Below are 20,399 nucleotides of genomic sequence, written 5' to 3'. Positions count from 1 at the left end.
GATTGGCAACATGACGACATGACATGACAGCTTGAAAATGTTGCGGGTGAACATGCAGCAGTGTGAACCGTTACCTGGGGGCTCAAAACTCCAACTGACGGAGCTGCAAGAGGATCGCCATGGCAATGGCAAAACTGTAATATTAGCAAGTGCAATCATCGAGGCAGTTTACACCGTAAAGTGTGTTACCACTTGACTCCTCTGGAGTCCAGGTCAAATGTCTGCCTGTGTGCCCACAGATGAATTGAACCTCGAGAGATTTTTGTGATCAAAGTCAAAGGTTTTATTCAAATGCTAACATTCATTCATTCAAGATAGCATTCCGCAAGCTAGCTGCTGCTAATATGCTAGCAACATGCTAACATTCTACATGATAGCAATTTACCAGGTACTTGTTTGTGTTAACACCATGTTAGCATCTGAACAGAATGCTAAAACTCCTTCATGAAAGCAAGCGGAAACTAGCAGTTGCAACTCAATGATGTCACAATATTTTGCCTTCAAAATAAAACCTTGACCATAAAGTCAGTAAGAGTCTATTGATGTTTTAAATGTATACTGAAGAAAAGTCTTGACAATAATTTTTGGTATTTTTAACTTCAGACTAAACCTGGACAATATGAATGTTCACTTAGAGAAACTCACTTCTGCTTCTATGTTTTTGCCTTCAAAATAAAGGCCTGGCCCATTACTAACCCATTTTCTATTAAACTTGTTAATAGTCTGTGGACCACCGATGAAACAGCGTCATCAGTGGAGCCTGTGGGCGTACTGGTGGGGGTCCACAGAGACCTCGATGGAGGCCTTGATGTGGGCCTTGACCAGCCTCTGTCAGCACTTCATGACTACCTGGGTGAGTGCAAAATGTCTTGTTTATTGCCACATAATAATACAGCAGCAAAATTGAGAGAGTACAGACCATCAAAGGTAAACAGGAAGCCTCCACCTCCCGAGCCGTCATTGTGAACACCCCAGGTACTCAAACATCGGTACAAGTTGTCGGTGAAGGCTCTTAGTCATCCAGGTCACGGTAGTCCAAGAGTTCGGCATGGTAACTGGACTTCTTTTGGTGTATCAGGGAAAAGAACCAGGGAGGAACCACAAGCATCTCCCAGCGAGGGACACAACACATCCATACTGGTGTTAAATTCATACTTCACACCAAATTAATATAAAATATTGGTGGTTATGGATGTGAGACTGTTGACATTGCACCAACGGACCACCCAGAATGCTGATGATAGTAGCTTTACAAAACATGCTATGGGCAGAATTAGCTTCAAGTAAATAAAAGTTGTAATTGTACTGGAACTAACATTATGGATTATCATATTTAAGAATTCACCCATTAGCTGTTGAATACAAATAAATGTACTTTCATTTTGAATTGCCAATTTGCATACAATCAGCTGTGACGGTCTCAGAACGCTGCTCTGCTGACTCTCCAGTAGAGTCGTATCAGTGTGACAACATGCTGCATGACTGTCAGCACTGCTTCCAATGCAGTCACTAATCAATATGAACACAAAACAATGAAAAAGATTCAGCCAGTGTCAAATGGAAACAAAGTGCTGGCTGCTGACTAGTGGCTTCAAATTATCCAAACTACCAGTACCTGAGGATGGAGGAAACATAAAAATACACTGTGTCTTGTTTGGGATTTTTAGAAATGCAAGACATTCCCTTCCCTTCAAAGTGCAAACATGTAAACTGGACATTTGAAGCTTGAGGTGTACCTTCTTAAAGTCCCTTCAAAAGCTTATAGCTTAAGTGCACTGGATGAGAAACAGAAAGGCACTGCCTGACCACTATTAAAGTGCAAACTGCAGAAAAAGTTAACACAAACTAAGTGGAAACAATTGTCTTTGTCATAACTTTGCTCTCCTCTCACATGGGATTGGCAAGATTTTTTTGCAGGAAAAGGAGCCCTGGGTTGAGGCAGCTCATTTTTGCGTTGACTAAATCACCCGCAGATGAAAAAACCCTCTGATGCAACCCTGATCCCTGGGACACAGAGGTATCGCTTTGAGGATTCTCCTTCTCATTCGCCCTCCACCAACCCACAGGATTGTCCTGCAGCCCTTCAGCTCTTGCTGCACGGTAACTTTTGAACTCATCTGCATCCTTTTCTGCTTTGGTTTGCTGGGTCCTCCTCCCTCCTCTGTAGTCCACCTGTTAGAAAATACGTAGACACGTTTATATTTTATTACATTTACTTTTTATCATTGTGAAGTTTTAGCCTGATGTAGAACTGCATGGTAGTGTTGTGACCTTTATACAGACCAAAGACATGAAGTGTGTGCAGGTTATACCAGGCTGTACCTACACTCCTAGATAAGATAAGAAGATAAGAAGCGTTTGGAAAAGGCCTTGGACAGTGAGGAGCCAGCGTCCCTACGCTCCCCCACAACTGTCCTTGACAGAAGGAGGAACAAGGCATGATGGGAAGCTACTGAGAGGAGGAACTTTGCATATATATGTTTGGAAGACACAGACTGTTCAGTGCAGATGTAGAACTTTGCTTGGACTCCTTGCTGCAAGTAAAACTTTAATTAAGATCTCTGTCTCTGAGAATTTGATCTTGTGTGTTGGGAAATTTTGTGGTACGAACTAACAGCAAAAATACAGTCTTTATCTTACAGAAATAATTTCCTGACAATTCCAAGGCACTGAATTCTTTGGACTTCTTGGGTGAAGGGGGTTCCATGTCTGCCTCTGCTTCATCATCAGCATCTTCCTGTGTATGAGAGAAGAGAGAGAGAATGTGTGTTGTATACAGGAGTGTGTGAGTGTAATTGTGTGTGGCATGGCTCAGGGGTAGAGTGGCCGTCTAGCAACCAGACGGTCACTGGTTCGATCCTCGACCCCGGTGACCATTTCCAAGTGTCCTTGAGCAAGATACTGAACCCACAATTTCTCCTGATGAGTAGGTTGGTGCCTTGCATGGCAGCCTCCACCATCAGTGTGTGAGAGTGTGTGTGAACGGGTGAATGAGATGACACTGTAAAGCACTTTGAGTGCCGCTAAGGTAGAAAAGCGCTCTATAAAATTGAGTCCATTTACCTTTTCTGGTATAACCACTAACCTTATCAGGACCCCTAGTCCTCATGACCAAAGAGCGGTCCTGATGCAGCAGAACTTAATTTACACCTGGTCAAAGTTAGAGTGAATGTGGAACCTGCAGTTAGTTTGAGGTTGAGGTTAGGCATCAACTGGTGAGGGTTAGGACTGAGATTAGTTGGCTCACTCCTAGTCAGACAGGAACGGGGGCTTTAAAGCGTGGACCCACTGCTGATACTACATGCAGCATGTCCTTCTGGAAAACATTAAAAACCTTGCAACTTTTCAAAGAAGCTGCCACAAAATCCGCCATTTTAGGCCGCAACAATCATAAAACAGTGCCACGAAACCCCGGAGAGACTGATTTTAGCTAGGAGTTCTTCCCTGTGACTGGATGTGTAACCTAACCAGCTTGGACTCTGTCACCCCGAAGCTCCCCAGGACCCCGTCACCGCCGCTATCTAGTTCAACTTCCCACACTGAGACTTTGAACAGTCATGGTTGCTGGTGCCAGACAGAATCTGCAGCTCTGCTGAGATGTTGTCACTCGATAGAGTCAGAAAAAGAAGGTCACTGAAAAGCAAAGAGCTGATGTTAGTCGTCTTCATGTTGAGGGAGGGGCTTCAGGTCAGCAGTTTAGATGATGGAAATAACCTGGGCTTTCATGTCGAGGCCAAAAGAACTGCAGATACCGCAGGGACTTGAACCCCGTCCCAGTAAACCAGGAGTACCTTTACCAGTATCTTTTACTTTTTAACAAAACATGGAAGCAAAACCTGCATTATCAACAGCATCCGAGTGGCACCGTTTAATATCAGGCACTCGACCTTCTACGTGTTTTTGAGCAAATCCTGATGATGGATCTTGATGCAGTGAGAGCAGATGTGAGTCAGAGATGTTGATGAAGCAGTGAATTCATGGTGTTCTAAATGCTGTTGATACCACAGGAAAAGAAACCAGTGAGACGCCACCATTGGAGGTGTCAGAAGAGGTGCACCTGATCTAAGTAAGCTTTGATAACTCAAATTTACACATTAGTAATCTGGTGTTAAGTGGGATCAACACATGGAGTGGGATTAATACCACAGTTAACAAGAGCTGAACTTCTGCTGAAACAAGAAGGAGGCTTTAGCTGCGCCTAACCTTCCTCAACTGGACAACAGACGTTCCATTCAAATCTGGTTCCTGAATCTATCAGGGGAGGGGCCTCACATTCATCTACAACTGAGGATGAAGAGGAGGGCCCAAACACTTATCGACAGGTGAGCCTGAAGGGAGGGGCCCCACACTCATCTACAGCTGAGGTTGAAGGGGGGGAGCTTCACACGCAACTACAGCTGAGGTTGAAGGGGAAGAGCTTCACATTCATCTACAGGTGAGGCTGAAGGGGAGGAGCTTCACAATCATCTACAGGTGAGGCTTAAGGGGAGGAGCTTCACACTCATCTACAGGTTAGGCTGAAGGGGAGGCTCCTCACACTCAACTACAGTTGAGGCTGAAGGGGAGGGGCCTCAAACTCCTCTACAGCTCAGGCTGTAGGGGAGGAGCCTAGCCCTCATCTACACACTACAGAAAATGTATCAACACACAAGAAAGAACAAAGGGTAGTAGAGATGTAAAGGGAGGGGAGGAGACACACAGTCTTCAGGTGAGGCTGTGGGTGATTGGCCCCACACTCATCTACAGGTGAGGCTGAAGGGGAGGAGCTTCACACTCATCTACAGGTGAGGCTGAAGGTGAGGGGCCTCACACTCATCTACCCTTAAGGTTGAAGGGGAGGAGCTTCACACTCATCTACAGCGAAGACTAAAGGGGAGGGGCCAAACACTTATCTACAGGTGAGGCAGGAAGGGAGGGGCCCAACACTGATCTACAGCTGAGGCTGAAGGGGGGGAGCTTCACACGCAACTACAGCTGAGGTTGAAGGGGAAGAGCTTCACACTCATCTGTCAGTGAGGCTGTGGGGGAGGAGCTTCACACTCATCTGTCGGTGAGGCAGTGGGGGAGGAGCTTCACACTCATCTACAGGTGAGGCTGAAGGGGAGGGGTGTAACACTCTTCTACAGATAAGGCTGAAGGGGAGTGGTCTCACACTCCTCTACAGCTCAGGCTGAAGGGGAGGAGCCTAGCCCTCATCTACACACTACAGAAAATGTATCAACACACAAGAAAGAACAAAGGGTAGTAGAGATGTCAAGGGAGGGGAGGAGACACACACTCTTCAGGTGAGGCTGTGGGTGATTGGCCCCACACTCATTTACAGGTGAGGCTGAAGGGGAGGAGCTTCACACTCATCTACAGGTGAGGCTGAAGGGGAGGAGCTTCACACTCATCTACAGGTGAGGCTGAAGGTGAGGGGCCTCACACTCATCTACCCTTAATGTTGAAGGGGAGGAGCTTCACACTCATCTACAGCTAAGACTAAAGGGGAGGGGCCAAACACTTATCTACAGTTGAGGCTGAAGGGAGGGGCCCAACACTGATCTACAGCTGAGGTTGAAGAGGGGAGCTTCACACGCAACTACAGCTGAGGTTGAAGGGGAAGAGCTTCACACTCATCTGTCGGTGAGGCTGTGGGGGAGGAGCTTCACACTCATCTGTCGGTGAGGCTGTGGGGGAGGAGCTTCACACTCATCTACAGGTGAGGCTGAAGGGGAGGGGTGTAACACTCTTCTACAGATTAGGCTGAAGGGGAGTGGTCTCACACTCATCGACAGCTCAGGCTGAAGGGGAGGAGCTTCACACTCTTCTACAGGTGAGGCTGTCGGGGAGGGGTCTCACACTCATTTACAGCTGAGGTTGAAGGGGAGGAGCTTCACACTCATCTACAAGTGAGGCTGGAGGAGAGGAGCTTCACACTCATCTACAGGTGAGGTTGAAGGGGAGGAGCTTCACACTCATCTACAGGTGAGGCTGAAGGTGAGGGTCCCCATACTCATCTACAGGTTAAGCCAAAGGGGAGGAGATTCACACTCATCTACAGGTGAGGCTGTAGGGGAGGAGCCTAACACTCATCCACAGCTAAGGCTTAAGCTGAGGAGCCTCACACTCATCTGCAGGTGAGGCTGAAGGGGTTGGAGCTTAACACTCATCTACAGGTGAGGCTGAAGGGGAGGGGCCTAACACTCATCTACAGGTGAGGCTGAAGAGGAGGAGCTTCACACTCATCTACAGGTGAGGCTGGAGGGGAGGGGTGTAACACTCATCAACAGGTGAGGCTGAAGGGGAGGGGCCTAACACTCATCTACAGGTGAGGCTGAAGAGGAGGAGCTTCACACTCATCTACAGGTGAGGCTGAAGAGGAGGGGCTTCACACTCATCTACAGGTGAGGCTGGAGGGGAGGGGTGTAACATTCATCAACAGGTGAGGCTGAAGGGGAGGGGCCTAACACTCATCTACAGGTGAGGCCGAAGGGGAGGAGCTTCACACTCATCTACAGGTGAGGCTGAAGGGGAGGGCCTCACACTCATCTACAGGTGAGGCTGAAGGGGAGGGGCCTCACACTCAGCTACAGGTGAGGCTGAAGGGGAGGGATCCTCACACTCATCTACACTGAGGCTGAAGGGGAGGGGCCCCACACTCAGCTACACACAACAGAAAATGTATCAACACAAAAGAAAGAACAAAGGGTAACAAAGATGTAGAGGAAAGGGAGGAGACTCACATCTCTCGCATGTAGACTGTAGCAGACCTCTCTTCCTCTTGTTGATCCAGGATGGTCTGGATCTCCAGCAGGCAGGACTCAAAGTCCAACAAGGAGTCCTGGAGGTCATGCAGGGAGTCCTGGTACTCCTGCAGGGTTTCCTTGAACTCCTGCTGTATGTGGACCTGGACTTCCAGCAGGGCAGTCTGGAGCTCTTCCAGGGAGGTTTGGAACTCCTCCAAGGAGGCCTGGAACTCTTCCAGGGTTGCTTGGAACTCTGGCAGGTAGACCTGGAACTGCTGCTGCCGGGAGGCCTGCTCCAAGGTGACCTGGAACTCATGCAGAGAGGCCACGAACTGCTCCTGCAGGCTGACCTGGAGCTCCTGCAGGGCGTCCTCCATCTGCTGCTGCAGGTTCACCTGGAGGTGGTGCAGGTAGTCCTGGTTGTCCTGCCCCATCATCCTTTGAGAAGCACAGAGACGAGTGAAGATCCACCTCAGGGTTAAACATCACACACCAGCAGCAAATCCAAAAGCTGATTATTTTCAGGATTTGAGTCGATAAATCTGTCTTCCACTTCCAGACCAGTGGAGCTTATCTCCTCCCACTACCCTCCCTCCCCCTCTCTGTGGTGGAGGGATAGTTTGAAGTACTTGATTTCCTGTCAACCTATGGAGTTGGGTAGAGAAAGGCGCCATGACCATATATGGGCAGCAGGCCTACCTTCCTGCTGACTGGACCAACCGCAGCTGGAATGTGGAGAGACGCATGCATGTTGCACTGTTTGAAATCACCGTTGACTCTTTTTATGTACTATTCTATTGTTTGCTCGTTTTTACATTCAATTGTAGAATTTGACCATTTCAACACATTTAGCTGATCAGTGTAAATAAAACGTGATCCTTCACCTTCTCCTCTCTGAGCCTTTAGCTTCTGTTTAACATGAACGTCATGAACTGATAATATCGCTGTTTGTCCATCTCCTCTAGAGTACTGAAGGTGTCAACGTTCCCTGAACACATCTGAACGTTTTAGGTCCACAATTTTAAGACTAACAGTGTCAAAGAGCTGTGGGGTTTAACTCGGGCTTGTTCTCCTCAGTCCAACTCTGGTCATTTAAGAAAAAAAACACTTCCAAACGACCAACATCCGGGCTCCCGGCCGCTGCGAAGCCACCGAGCAAATTGGCCGCGTTGACGTCTCCTCCGAAGCAGAGGTTCCCTACCTGCACGCCTGGTTTCCTCCCTCGGGACGAAGCTTCGGCGTCTGGTTCCGGTCAGGGATGCGTGTCTCCGAGCCGCAGGGACACTCGGTTCAGTCTCTATCAGCGTTGACTCGGCGACAAAACCGCTGCCAACGTGAAGAGCGCAGTGTTTGTGGCCGTAATGATGTCCCTTATTCATAGTACGATCACAATGACGTGCCGGCGTGGTTTGAACCAGCAGCCCATAGCAACCAGAAGTGTTTACCATAGCAACAGGGGTGCAGTCATCTCAGACATGACAGAAAGATCGATAGAAAGACCGATCGATCGATAGATAGATAGATAGATAGATTGACAGAGATAGATTGATGGATAGATAGATAGACGGAGGGATGGATAGATAGACTGATGGATTGATAGATAGATAGATTGACAAAGAGATAGATTGATGGATAGATAGAAGGAGGGATGGATAGATAGACTGATGGATTGATAGATAGATAGATTGACAAAGAGATAGATTGATGGATAGATAGATAGATAGATTGATAGATAGATAGATGATAGATTTACAAATAGAAATAATTGATGGATAGATAGACGGATGGATGGATAGATAGATGATAAATAGAATTGATGGATAGATAGTGTAGATAAATTTATTCATATATTTGCTTGAACTGTAGTTAAATTTATACATATATTCACTTAAAATAGAGTGCAGGAAACACAAGGCAGCAAAGCACAGACCAGACTGTATCAGAGTGGACAGGTGAAGGGTCACAACAGGGAATAGCAGGAGTGTCGCTCATGCTAGCATCACTCCCTCAGGCTAAACAGGTCGGAACAGAGTCCACAGAATTTCTACAGTGGGATGAAGTAGTGGGAGTCAGAAGAAGACAAGAGCAAGGTCATGAATCAGGGACAAGAGAGGTTTTTGTCTTCACAGCTGCAACAAGAAGTCTACGATGGGAACAGATGGTGCTGGCACGCGGTCAGACAGAAGATTCTGCAAAAGAACACCAAGATCAAAAATACACACTTGCACGCAGAAGCGATCACATAAGCACCTCCTTGTAACACACAAAACTGGAGAGATAGTTAGATCGTTGGACTTCCTGCCCCAACACCAGGGACGACGCATCTGCGTATGCTGACTCCAGGATAGGGAGACGATCTCCAGAGCTCTGGATTCTTTCCTGTTAATCTGAATAAATTCTTTTGAACCAACTGGAAGGTGTCCTCTCCAGATTTTGAACAGCGCAATACATAGACTCTGTGGGTCCTTCTGATTGATTAATGATGACTTCGTGAAAAATTCCTACAGTAGTCATGTCCTGTCTTCCTGTCCTCCCTCCTGTGATTACCTCATGTGTCTCACCTGGGTGATTGCACCACCTGTGTCTCGTTTCCTCTCGTGTATTTAACCTCTGTGTTTCCCCTGTTCGGGGTTGGGCCAATGTTTTGGATTTTGCACTAATGCCACGCATTGCCGCGTACGTGCTTGCGCAGGTTTGATGCCGAGTTTCTGAATGCAGATCTGCGGGTGTCTTTGGGACAAAGCCGACCCTGCATCACCAAGCTGCTCCCGTCTCTGTTCTTCAACTCAAAAATGTGCGTCCAACATGGCCAGGGATTCATTTCGTTTTCTTCATCTTCACCTTCCTCCTCAGCAACTTCAACCGTTTCCGTTTCAGTTGAATTCATTTTTTAAGTGTCTGTGTCATGCGTTCAGTCTCCAATGTCTCACGGTAAGCGGCTGACGTCACTGACGTGCACCTGCGCCGGGGCAGACGCTGGCTCGCGCTGGCTGCAGCTGTTGCCAGGGCAACCTTCGTGAAACTGTGGATTAATTTTACTCTGTAACGGAATCGATTTAAAATGTAGCAAAGAACTGTTACTTAAAAAAAAAATACTGAAGTAAAAGTAAAATGACAGATATTAAAAAGTACCCAAAAAGGTATAAGTACACAAAGAAAATCAATTACATTGATTCGGTTATCTGACAGTGTATTATAACTCCTGTCAAACAAAAACCACTTGAGATCTACAAGGAGCAACGGAAGGAGATCTGGAAGAAGCCAGAACTCAGAAACTTCATTCAACTTCAAGAAGATGACTTTCCAGGGTCATAACTAGACTCAGGTGCCAGGTCTCAGGTAAGACCTGGTTCAGAGTCAATATATCCGGCATCGTAGAACATTTACAGGAACTGGAATGATTTTCTTCACTTCAAATGTTTGTTTTTTTTCTAGCAATGTTGTGGAACTGTAGGCTATGTTCATTCATGTTGTCACATAAGCTATTGCTATCTTCCAATGCCTTCTAAGTCCATCCATCATAATGGCGTCAGACACTTTGTGTATATTTTTCTCTCAGTGCAGGAGCTGTGGTTGTGATGTGTTCATTGTCGGCTCAGTAAAATGATGATGTGCTCAAACGTGATGTCAAGGTGTCAAACTTCAATCATGCAATACACCGTGGATGTGAATGGTTCAAGAACGTTTACAGTCCTGAGAGAAATTAAAAATTTACCAGCAACTTTGTTTCTCTTATATCTGATCGGGCCTGTGGGTTCTGATGGTCTCACTCACCAAATCATCCTTTAGTTTTTTATATTGAAGAAATATCAGCTGTTCTAAAGTACTGAAAACTGTATTATACAAAGATGTGTTACAAAAAAAGTCATCTCAACTGCCTCCCACTCAATCTTTAAATTTTGGCCCACAGCTACATATTATCTGGGTAAAATATTCTCTTTCCATCCTGTCGCTCAAATCCTCAACGAATCCACTTTAGTTTTGTCCTCCAAACACTCTTAATTCCTTAGAAATCCTGTCACCAAAATGCAGATTCTTTCCCTTGAATGTAACTGGGACCTTCTTACATGTGATACGGGAGTGTCCCACCGATAAAAGTTATCCAATAGGACAGCAATACACTGTCGTTGCTGTCCAATCATGTTGCTGAGGTCTTCTAAAATACGTGTCTTGCTTACTGCTCAGTCTCCTCCCCATTAGCACCCAGTTTTCTTTTTCCCTCGGGGTCATTAAAGTCTCTCTGAGTCTGAGGTCCTCCCAGCCTCACTGATCCCGTCGTCTGCTACAAATCTCATCCATTCACATCTTTCACCGCCATCAGCTCCAGCGTCTGGACTCCATGGGGGGATCTTTCTCGCAGCTGCTCTAAGATGATGTTCTTATGGAGTCAAAGAGCCAAAGACTCATATTATAGCTTTTACATGTGATAAACACCATCTTTTGGTAGCAAGTAATGTGTTTGTCATTTTTCAGCCTCCTTCAGTGCCTGGGATAAACCGGTTTATTTAAAGGCTCACTCGTCTTGAAGAAACATTCTTAGAACCCAACTTTAATACACAAACCAAACATCTGAAAATATATGGGACATTCACTTCAGTTTAATTCTTAAAACTGCATTCAAAGCATCTCTTTCTTAGCCATGCTTTGTGTTCTGTTGCTTCAGAACTGTTCAGATTAAGACTACAGTGCCGCTACAGCAACCACATGCAGGGTTGCTGGGTTACAGTTCAGATCCTTGTCTTGGGTTTAGGAGCTTTTCCAGTCTCTCTTCCTCTTCATTCTGCCGTAGTTAATTTTGCAGGTCCAGTCGGGATGCTTCTCTGCGTGGAGTTTCCTGGCAGCTGCTGCTTGCTCAAAGTATTTAGCCCTCACTTCTTCAGGAAGGGCCCTCCACTTCTCCCCCAAGACTTCACTAATGACACGATTGTCTCGAACGTTGAGCTCGTTCTTGACGTTCTCCCTCTGCTCCCCCACGAAGATCATGTAAGCGTTCAAAGGCTTCTTCACGTACGAGTCCTTGTAAGGCTGCTGGACTTTAGCCTTTCTCTTTCTGGTTATTTTGTTTGTTCTTGGTGGAGTAGCTGTGGCTGGTGCAGCTTCTGTTGGTACAACCCTGTACACAACCTTTCCTCCCATCATTCCAACTGCACGCAGGGCACGGACAGGTCCATTGATGGGGGGTGGTGGGGCAGCGGGGGGGTTGGCAGCTGCTGCGTGATGTGGCCAGTGGTGGACATTGATGACAGCACCTGTCTGTCTATTGAGAGGAAAGAGCTGTCCATGCTGATGAGGCTGTAGATGGTTGTGGGTCCAGATGGGTGCAGCGGTGGCAGCACCGGGACCATATCCCATCTGGATGTTCCCATAGTAGCCTCTGTCCTGACCTGCCACTGGCTGAGGGTGGTAATTAGTGAACCAGAAACCAGGAGGGTCATCTGGTTGAGGGTGAACTGATTGGGGATTAACTGGTTGAGGGTTTTCCATGTTGAACTGTAGCCCAGCAGGTTCAACCTGTTGAGGTTGAAAAGGTGAAGTGTGTACTGGTGAGGTGTGAACTGTTGAGGTGTGAACTAGTTGAGGGTGAACTTGTTGAGGGTGTACTGGTGAGGTCTGAAATGGTGAAGTGTGAACTGGTTGAGGGTGAACTTGTTGAGGGTGAACTGGTTGAGTGTGATCCGTATTGAACCACAACCCAACAGGATCAACTGGTTGAGGGTGAGGGGGTTGAGGTTGAACTGGTGATCTTTGATCCACATGGAACCATAACCCAGCAGGTTCAGCTGGTTGAGGGTCAACTGACTGAGGTTGATTGGTATTCAACCACAACTCCGCATGGTTGTCTGCTTGAGGGTGATCCGTGTCGAAATATAACCAAGCTGGATCAACTGGTTGAGGGTGATCCGTGTCAAACCCCACTTCAGCAGGATCAACTGATTGAGGCTGATTGGTATTCAACCACAACTCCGCAAGGTTGTCTGCTTGAGGGTGATCCGTATCGAACCATAACCAAGCTGGATCAACTGGTTGAGGGTGATCCATATCGAACCATAACCCAGGAGGATTGACTGGTTGAGGTTGATTGGTGTTCCCAAATGGAACAAATTCTCTATTACTCATGATCGTCTTTCAACTCCTGATTCTCCAAACCACCGTCACACCAGCAGAAGAAGAAAGCCCCTGAGTCTGGTTGTCTGCAGGTGTCCTGAGTGGATGTATTTGTATGAATCACCAAGTTAGTCTCATAAATGACAACTATCAACTGTCATCCCTGCCATCTCTGTCATCTCAGTCATCTCAGCCACTGTGATGTCACCTGACCTACTGGCCCACAGTGACTGGGAGGAACTCCTTCACCTGACAGTTTTGTCTCACCCTCTGCCCCCAAGATCATGTTGTCCAGGATCTGGGTGGTGTTGGTATTCTACATTTTGTGAAACCACAATCTTCCCATTAGTGAGACACCATCTTTGAATTTAAAAAGCCAATTTCATATTTGTTATCACGATTTCACTTGTTAAACTCCATGTAAAAAAAAAAACCTAAAAAAAAAAACTTGTACTGTGATTAAATTTTCCTCCACATAGAGACCTGATTAAGGAGTCACCATGGAAGCAGACTCACCGTGAGAACCTCTGTTTCTCTTTCAAACTAGATGGCCGCCGTTCTCCAAGCCACACTGTCCCTAAAAACAGCAGCTTGATATTTAACACCGCTAAAATCTAGTTTAAAGAGAAAAAAATGCATTGCTCAAACCCAAACATCAAGGAGTCCTTCGTCTTCATCAGGGCTAAAAGGGTTCATCCTTGTTTTGGTTTTTTTACTGATAATCAGTCAAACTCCTGCAACACTGGGCTAAAATCTTAATGACCATTGCAATCTCCCTCCACACCAATTAATTCTTACGCTATCATTCACGGAAACGACTGCGCAGGCCAAACATAATCTGGATAGTCACATGACTGACATGATGCAGGGAAACCTCCACCATCCCTCCTCAAACTACAGACAGTAGCAGTGGGTCAGTGTACCACCACGTCAGAGCCTCGTTCACCTTCGCAGGAATATTTGCCCGTCAGGTCCTGTTTTACAATGCAGATTAGTGTGAGAACAGAGTCGCCCGCAGGTCCTGTTCCAGTTCACCGCGCTGGATCCCAAAGGTGTCCCATAAGCACAGAATGAAAGGAAAAGGTCAGGATTTCATAAAAGGCTTCAGTTCCAGTGACTAAATGTGTCTCCTGTACTCTTCCATGTTCAGCCAGTGAGCACTCGGGTGGAGGCTCATGTTGTTGAGAAACGTGTTGGCTCATCCGACCAACTGAGCAGGTCACATAATTGGCTGAAAGCTTAGACGATTTATAAAATTACATCGTATGTAGGAGGATGAAATACCTTGCAGTTCCATGAGTGACCCCAAGGTGCAGTCCCACTTCCCTATGACCAGGAGCTGAGTGAGATCGCTGGGGGCAGCGTTGGTTTCCTCCCTGGGCATGACTGGCCTGAGTTGCTGCTTCCACTCATGACGATAGTGACTCATAACTGATGTGTCATGTCCTCTCATTCCAGTGTGGTTAAAAATTATACATTGTGTTGTATGTATGACAACTGGAGAGAAATGTGCTTGTCTGTTTGGTAGAAAAATTCTCCTGAAAGTCGGAGGAGTGCTCATCATGGCCTGGAGGAGCCCCCAACATTGTTCATGACATTTGTCACATTTATCAATAAATAATTGATCCTAATGACAGCAATATTTTCATGTGTTAGATGGGAGAGTGGGAGTGGCCTGTGGGTAGAGGATGTCAACTTTCCCCTTCACACTTTTCGATAAATACATGTTTCTCTTATTCTCTGGCAACATTTAACTAACTCCCCTCAGCACACAATGAAAAATACAAAGAAAAATGGAGTGGTGATGCCAAGAAATATAATTCAGACAATAAAGTCTGTAAAATGATTATTGGAACAAATAAGACTACAATGCCTGACAAGCAAGCAGTTAATCCGTGTCAAAATTAAGATAATACACAGATATTCTTCATTACAAGGGGAGGGCAAACTAAAACACTACCCCACACACAGCATCTCCCACACACGCGTGTCTTATATAGTTTGTCATGTCGCTGGTTGATAAGGACACTCACCTCATTATCTATACATTGTACTTCTTATTGCAGCTCAAATCCAGACATTAAACCACAGTAACCCATGCAATTACATGACCTCCACAACTGTATTTTATCTGTTAGCCTTTGATTAGCCTTGTTTTGCTAATCTGATGCTCTGATCTGCAGACTGCGCCAAACTTAATTGCTGAACCCTGAAATAGAACATATAATATTAAATAAATCCCTGCTACCTCACATTCTATGAGTGTATACACACACGCGCACACACACACACGCACACACACACACGCACACACACACGCACACACACACACACACACACACGCACACACGCAGGGCATCAGCACACCAGCAGGATGCAGGAGTACCTCTACTCCAAATGAATCAACAGCTGAAGATGATTTGCTGATGAGGATCATTAATCAGTTCATCATTGCTCCAGCGTCACGCCGTCTCCTTGCATGCGTTTGAGATGTGATGAAGAAACGCATCTCTCGCAACAATAAACCAAGCACCGTCGCAGTCGTTGCCCAACTGTCAGTTGAGACAAATCTGCCAAATTGGAGCATCAACTTGAATTCCAGATCACGCATCTTTTCCGACCTGACATTACCATCAGGATTCTGCTGTCTGTGTCCTACAAAGCTGCCACAAATCCCTCAAAGTGTCACATGTCTTTTGTGATATGAGTGGGTGGGCACTGATTGGACTAGTGGGTGGGTTCAAGAAATGCTAAGTGAAAGCCTCCATGTTCAATTTATAATAACAGCGATTCTAATGGAATGAATAACGGTGTCATTCATCATGAATATCAGCATCTGGGACTGTCTTTTTTTGCTATTATACATTGATTCACAGAAATGTGCTTTTACAGAGCCAGGAGCAGCCATGTTTGGTGCTCAGGAACAAACCCCAGTCCTGTCGCCAGTGCCTTGGTCATCAGCAGCTGAAGGTGGGGGTTCTAATGATGGTGGGGGAACCCTGAGCACCTGGATAAAGGCTGTACACAGACAGGGCCAGGGGTTGAAGCTGGGACCTTCTTCCTGTGAGCCCCTGTGACATCCTGATGCCGTAAATGGCTGCCAACTCAGTACGAGCACCTCTGCCTGGGGAGGATCGTTACACTGGTGTCTTTAAGTCACCACACTTGGAGACTGATCTTTTTTCTCCTGTATTTGCATGGTACATGGTGCGAACAAAAACAGGCTAATGTTAGCATGCTTCAAGTGAGCTAGCAGGCTAAGGAAGAAAGCAATAGGTCATTGCTATCTTTGCAGCCTGTCAAAGCAACAGCATTGCACTCCATAAGGTTCTGAAGCCTTTAGCCCTGAGGTGAAGGGTTCTCGAGCTTTAACCAGGACCTGGAAAGAGGGTGCTGCTGCCGTTTCTTCCACTGCGAACATGTTGAACAACATGAACAGAGTCTCTCCTGATGAACAACAGAAGAGGTTAAAGTGTCCTGGAGAAAGCAGGGTGGTAATGAGGACACAGCCTCTCCTTCCCTCTCATGGGTGGATCTGATTTCTCTCACCACTCCCTGATGGTTTTGTGGCTGTAGCATTCAGCACTTTCACCTCCACAACCCAAGTTTGACTCTTAAGGAAGGACTGTGAGCAGACAAAGCATGATCCAGTATGAACTGGTAGCAGAGACCAGGTCTCTCCTGGACTGGCTTCTCTGCATGGCTCCCTGTCAGATTCAGAACAGAATTTAAAATTCTTCTTCTACCATCAAAGTCCTCAACAGTCAGGCTCCTTCATCCCTGACAGAGCTCCTAGTCCCCTATGATCCAGCTAGAACCCTTCACTCCCAGGATGCAGGGTTCCTGCTGGTTCCTCGAGTTCTAACAGTAGAATGGAGCCAGAGCCTTCAGCTATCAGGCTCCCCTCCTGTGGAACCGTCTCGCAGTTTCAGTCCAGGACCCAGACCCCCTCTCTAGGTTTAAGAGCAGTCTTAAGACCTTCCTGTTGATCAGGCTTATAGTCAGGACTGCTTAGGCTGGCCCTTAGATCTGCTGCTATTGGCTCAGACTGCTGGGATCTCCCATGATGCACTGGGCTACTGTCTCCTCCTCCTGTCCTCAGACGTGTTCCTAACTCCTCTTCTTCTCCCCTCATCCCAGATCCTGGTGCTGCTGGAGGAGGCTCCAGACCTAAAGAGGCTCCAGCTGCACCCATAGCTCCACCTGCTCACGTCCCCGTCTGTCCATCAGTCTCTCCTCCTGTCTCTCCCTCTTTATCTCTGTCCCTCTCTTTCCTTCTGTCTCTCTGTCCTCCTCCATTCTCTGTCTTTGTCTCTGTCCATCAGTCTCTCCTCCTTTCTCTCTCTCTTTATCTCTGTCCCTCTCTTTCCTTCTGTCTCTCTGTCCTCCTCCATTCTCTGTCTTTGTCTCTGTCCATCAGTCTCTCCTTCTTTCTCTCCCTCTTTATCTCTGTCCCTCTCTCTCCTTCTGTTTCTCTGTCTTCCTCCATTCTCTGTCTTTGTCTCTGTCCATCAGTCTCTCCTCCTCTCTCTCTCTCTTTGTCTCTGTCCCTCTCTCTCCTTCTGTCTCTCTGTCTTCCTCCATTCTCTGTCTTTGTCTCTGTCCATCAGTCTCTCCTCCTTTCTCTCTCTCTTTATCTCTGTCCCTCTCTCTCCTTCTGTCTCTCTGTCTTCCTCCATTCTCTGTCTTTGTCTCTGTCCTGCTCTCCTGCTGTCTCTCCGTCCCCACTGATCGTGGATCTGCTCCACCTTCCTGCTGGTAAAGGAAGGTTCTGGTGGCTGCTGTTGCAGGATGTGCTTGCTGATGGAGAATTGTTGGGTGGAGGTTCATTGAAGGAGGGAGGTGCTGGACCTGCTCTACTTGGACAGAGTCAGGACAGAACTTTGGTTGGGGTTTGGGGCCACACAAATAAAACTGACTTGACTTATTCCTCATTTTGCTTTTAAGCCATGAAAAGGAGCAGCAAAAGGTCTGTGATTCTGTGGCAATCAGCTGATTCACATCCCGATCAGTGTGATGCCCACAGAGGAAGGCACCCCCTCCTCTGACACGCTGCACTGCAGCTGGCTGAGCCCAGTGGAATGTCCCTCATCCAGGAGCATAATATACAGGTAGAGGAGCAGTGGGCGGCCACACTGCTCCTGCAGGGGAAAAAACTACCAGGTCTGTAATTTGGGGTTTAATCTATGTTTTATGGAGCCACAACAATGTCAATGGTTACACTAACACATGAGTTTATCTCAGGACTAAAGATGACACAGAAGGCTTCAGGTTCTCTCTGATCGGGGGGAATTGTTCCGGCAACCTTTGGATACTCCTCAATCTTCCTTTACCTAATAGAAACTACATTTTCTTCAAATCAGTCTTTGTCTCTGTCGTGCATGTTCTCCAATTCCCTCTGTTTTCCCCTTTGCACTTCCTGCCTCCGTGCACGTTGTTCTTACCCAGCTTGTGGCCGAGTGCCGATGGCCTGGCTTCCTCTCTTAATCAGAGGACGGTTGTGTGAAGAGTCACACTCTTCCTGAATAGATGAATGTGTTCCAAGTCCAAAGAAAACTAAAGAATGCATTTGTCATTCCTGATTGGTGAGACTTCAGTGCTGCTAGATTTAGAAAAATTTGAACTTTTTTCCTGTGCTGAGGAGGAAAAAGCAGTGTACATGAAATCCTAATAAATTACTTTTAAGGCAGGGTCCTCAGGTTTCTGCATATCTGCGAGGAGAGTACCCTGCTTAAGACAAGGATGGGATTCAAACCGACGCGTGCAGAGCTCAGTGGATTGGCAGTTCATCACATTAACCACTCAGCCACCTCATCATTTCCTTTGGGAGTTTTTACACTGCAGCTTGCAATTGGACGACGACGACTGAACAACATTTGGGGTTTTTGTACAATGAATTGTCATGCAGCACGTTGTCTTTTCTTTAGTTATGGTTGGTTGGCTGGTTTCCTCTCACATTGGCAGCGTAAACTAAACATTTAATTACGACGAGGATGGGATTCGAACCCACGCGTGCAGAGCACAATGGATTAGCAGTCCATCGCCTTAACCACTCGGCCACCTCGTCTCCATCTGACATTCATTGACCTGCTTTTTGTTTTAAAATCCCCAGTATTTCATTGAAAAGGAATCTGCTGTCCCAGTTTGAGATGTGAGCGGTCCAACAAGACAACCCTCCACTCAGGACCCAAAAGATGTCCATCCCCAGGGTTAGTTTCTGTGGCTCAGGACCACAAGGCCTGTCTGTGAATGTGAACACACCCCTTGTGATGTCTCCATTACCACCATAACTGGGACCCTGCTCAGGGCCGCTGAGAGCCTCTGATGTCCATCTGTTGGACATCATGATCCAGCTGAGTTTAGCGAGCCAGTTGGAGGAAGAAGATTCTCATCCCCTTCAAGGAGGAGGAGGTTCAAGCAGATCTTGCCGCTCCCACCTCAGATGTTTATCATCCACCCAGAGATCATTTTAGACTTTTCACTTGTCGAATCCTCTATTAAGTCACATTTTCCGGCAAAATGCTGCAGTTACCCTCTTAACATAACAGAGAAGACAAAGTCTACCTTCGACGAGGATGGGATTCGAACCCACGCATGCAGAGCACAATGGATTAGCAGTCCATCGCCTTAACCACTCGGCCACCTCGTCCTGTCCATAGTGGTAAGTGTGTGTGTAAATCTGTGCAATGACTCCGGCTCTCACGGTCGTCACAGTTCAGCTCAGCAGCTTCCTCGTGCTCTGTATAGATGAGGTCACAGGACAGGAACAGACAGTGACGCAGTCAGGGTCTTATTTTTTAGTGTCCTGCATCTCTGACGCTGTCTCATTCTTGCCCTCTCAGAGACAAAAGCTCTGGTCTGCCAGTGGTCACTTCGCTTATCGAGGGACGTTTCAGTTCATTAAAGTCTGAAGGGTCTTTGGAAGAACAGCAGAACTATGATATAATTAGCCAAACATGAAAGCACTCTCCCGTTTCCATTCATAATAAAACTAGTTTATTTCTCCTGATTCAGGTTTCCAGCCACACAGATTAAACTGATGTCGGTTTGAAGCCGCGGCGGCGACCGTGTCTGATGGTTCAGTGCCTCAGGGGTTTGGTTCTTTAACCCTTAGATTTGAAAACAAAACAAAGCTGTCCTGTCGAGGCCACGCCCACTTCAGGTCGACTATCTGGATAAAGATGCTGACAGCTGTTACACCCTGAATGGTAACACACCTGTTAGCTGCATAGCACTTCCTCTGTCCCATCTGTCAATAATCCTATTGCATTCATCAGTAATTATCTTTTCCTACTACATTTATTTCTTCAAATAATTCAGTATAACTTTCATGACCTCACCTGTACATCTCTGTTTTGGTTGGTTTGCAATAATCAGTCAAATTCCTCACGCTGTGAAAAACTACATCTGGCACCAAAAGTGCTTCCGGTTTGATCCACAGCGGTTCTGGACAACCTGGCCACTCAGGCGCTGTTCTCACTGATGACTCGTCACCTTTTCACGAAGCTTTTACTCGTGTTCTGAGAACACTTTAACAAAGTCGCAGTGTCTGGTGGAGCAGGCCGC

The 20,399-nt window shown here is 46.7% G+C and overlaps 3 protein-coding genes and 2 non-coding genes across 8 annotated transcripts in view; all 5 read right to left on the bottom strand.

Annotated features, from left to right (window-relative positions):
• LOC147252619 (transcription factor 7-like 1) overlaps nt 1-14,980 on the bottom strand; it is an 87,735-nt gene extending 72,755 nt beyond the window's left edge. Inside the window, exon 1 of one of the 3 annotated variants that reach the window (XM_086220980.1) lies at nt 12,257-14,980. In XM_086220980.1, coding sequence (XP_086077106.1) covers nt 12,257-12,845 — 589 coding nt within the window. In that variant the 5' untranslated portion in view covers nt 12,846-14,980. The remainder of the gene's footprint in view (nt 1-12,256) is intronic. The other 2 variants (XM_086220981.1, XM_086220979.1) reach the window with 2 other exon arrangements.
• Nucleotides 310-20,343, bottom strand: LOC147252616 (uncharacterized). Of its 2 annotated transcripts, XM_086220986.1 has the most exons (6): nt 20,174-20,343; nt 19,398-19,572; nt 7,930-8,054; nt 6,726-7,166; nt 2,641-2,737; nt 310-2,172 (listed from the first exon to the last, which is right to left on the bottom strand). In XM_086220986.1, exons 4-6 carry the CDS (start codon nt 7,163-7,165, stop codon nt 1,888-1,890), a joined length of 822 nt encoding a protein of 273 aa, XP_086077112.1. In that variant the 5' UTR covers nt 7,166; nt 7,930-8,054; nt 19,398-19,572; nt 20,174-20,343; the 3' UTR covers nt 310-1,887. The 2 variants fall into 2 exon arrangements, with proteins under 2 accessions (XP_086077112.1, XP_086077113.1); XM_086220987.1 differs by lacking the exons at nt 19,398-19,572; nt 20,174-20,343 and having other exon boundaries at nt 7,930-8,093.
• On the bottom strand, nt 11,251-12,250 carry LOC147252620 (transcription factor 7-like 1). The gene has a single exon (XM_086220988.1). It carries the CDS (start codon nt 12,210-12,212, stop codon nt 11,475-11,477), a length of 738 nt encoding a protein of 245 aa, XP_086077114.1. The 5' UTR covers nt 12,213-12,250; the 3' UTR covers nt 11,251-11,474.
• On the bottom strand, nt 18,819-18,900 carry trnas-gcu (transfer RNA serine (anticodon GCU)). Its single transcript has one exon. It is a non-coding gene; the product is annotated as a tRNA-Ser (tRNA).
• On the bottom strand, nt 19,401-19,482 carry trnas-gcu (transfer RNA serine (anticodon GCU)). Its single transcript has one exon. It is a non-coding gene; the product is annotated as a tRNA-Ser (tRNA).
• Nucleotides 20,344-20,399: the final 56 nt, after the last annotated feature.

This window comes from Aulostomus chinensis, chromosome 12 (assembly GCF_037954235.1).
Source record: "Aulostomus chinensis isolate RoL2024-O1b breed Wild chromosome 12, RoL_Achi_v1.0, whole genome shotgun sequence".
NCBI lineage: Eukaryota > Metazoa > Chordata > Actinopteri > Syngnathiformes > Aulostomidae > Aulostomus > Aulostomus chinensis.
This window is presented reverse-complemented; position numbering and strand designations above follow the sequence as displayed.

Coding starts and splice junctions, on each gene's coding strand:
- LOC147252616 (XM_086220986.1), bottom strand. CDS start 7,165: ATGATGGGGCAGGACAACCAGGACTACCTGCACCACCTCCAGGTGAAC. Junction 2,738..6,725: donor ACAGTCTACATGCGAGAGAT/GTGAGTCTCCTC, acceptor TCTCATACACAG/GAAGATGCTGATGATGAAGC. Junction 2,173..2,640: donor ATTGTCAGGAAATTATTTCT/GTAAGATAAAGA, acceptor ATTTTCTAACAG/GTGGACTACAGAGGAGGGAG.
- LOC147252620 (XM_086220988.1), bottom strand. CDS start 12,212: ATGGAAAACCCTCAACCAGTTAATCCCCAATCAGTTCACCCTCAACCA.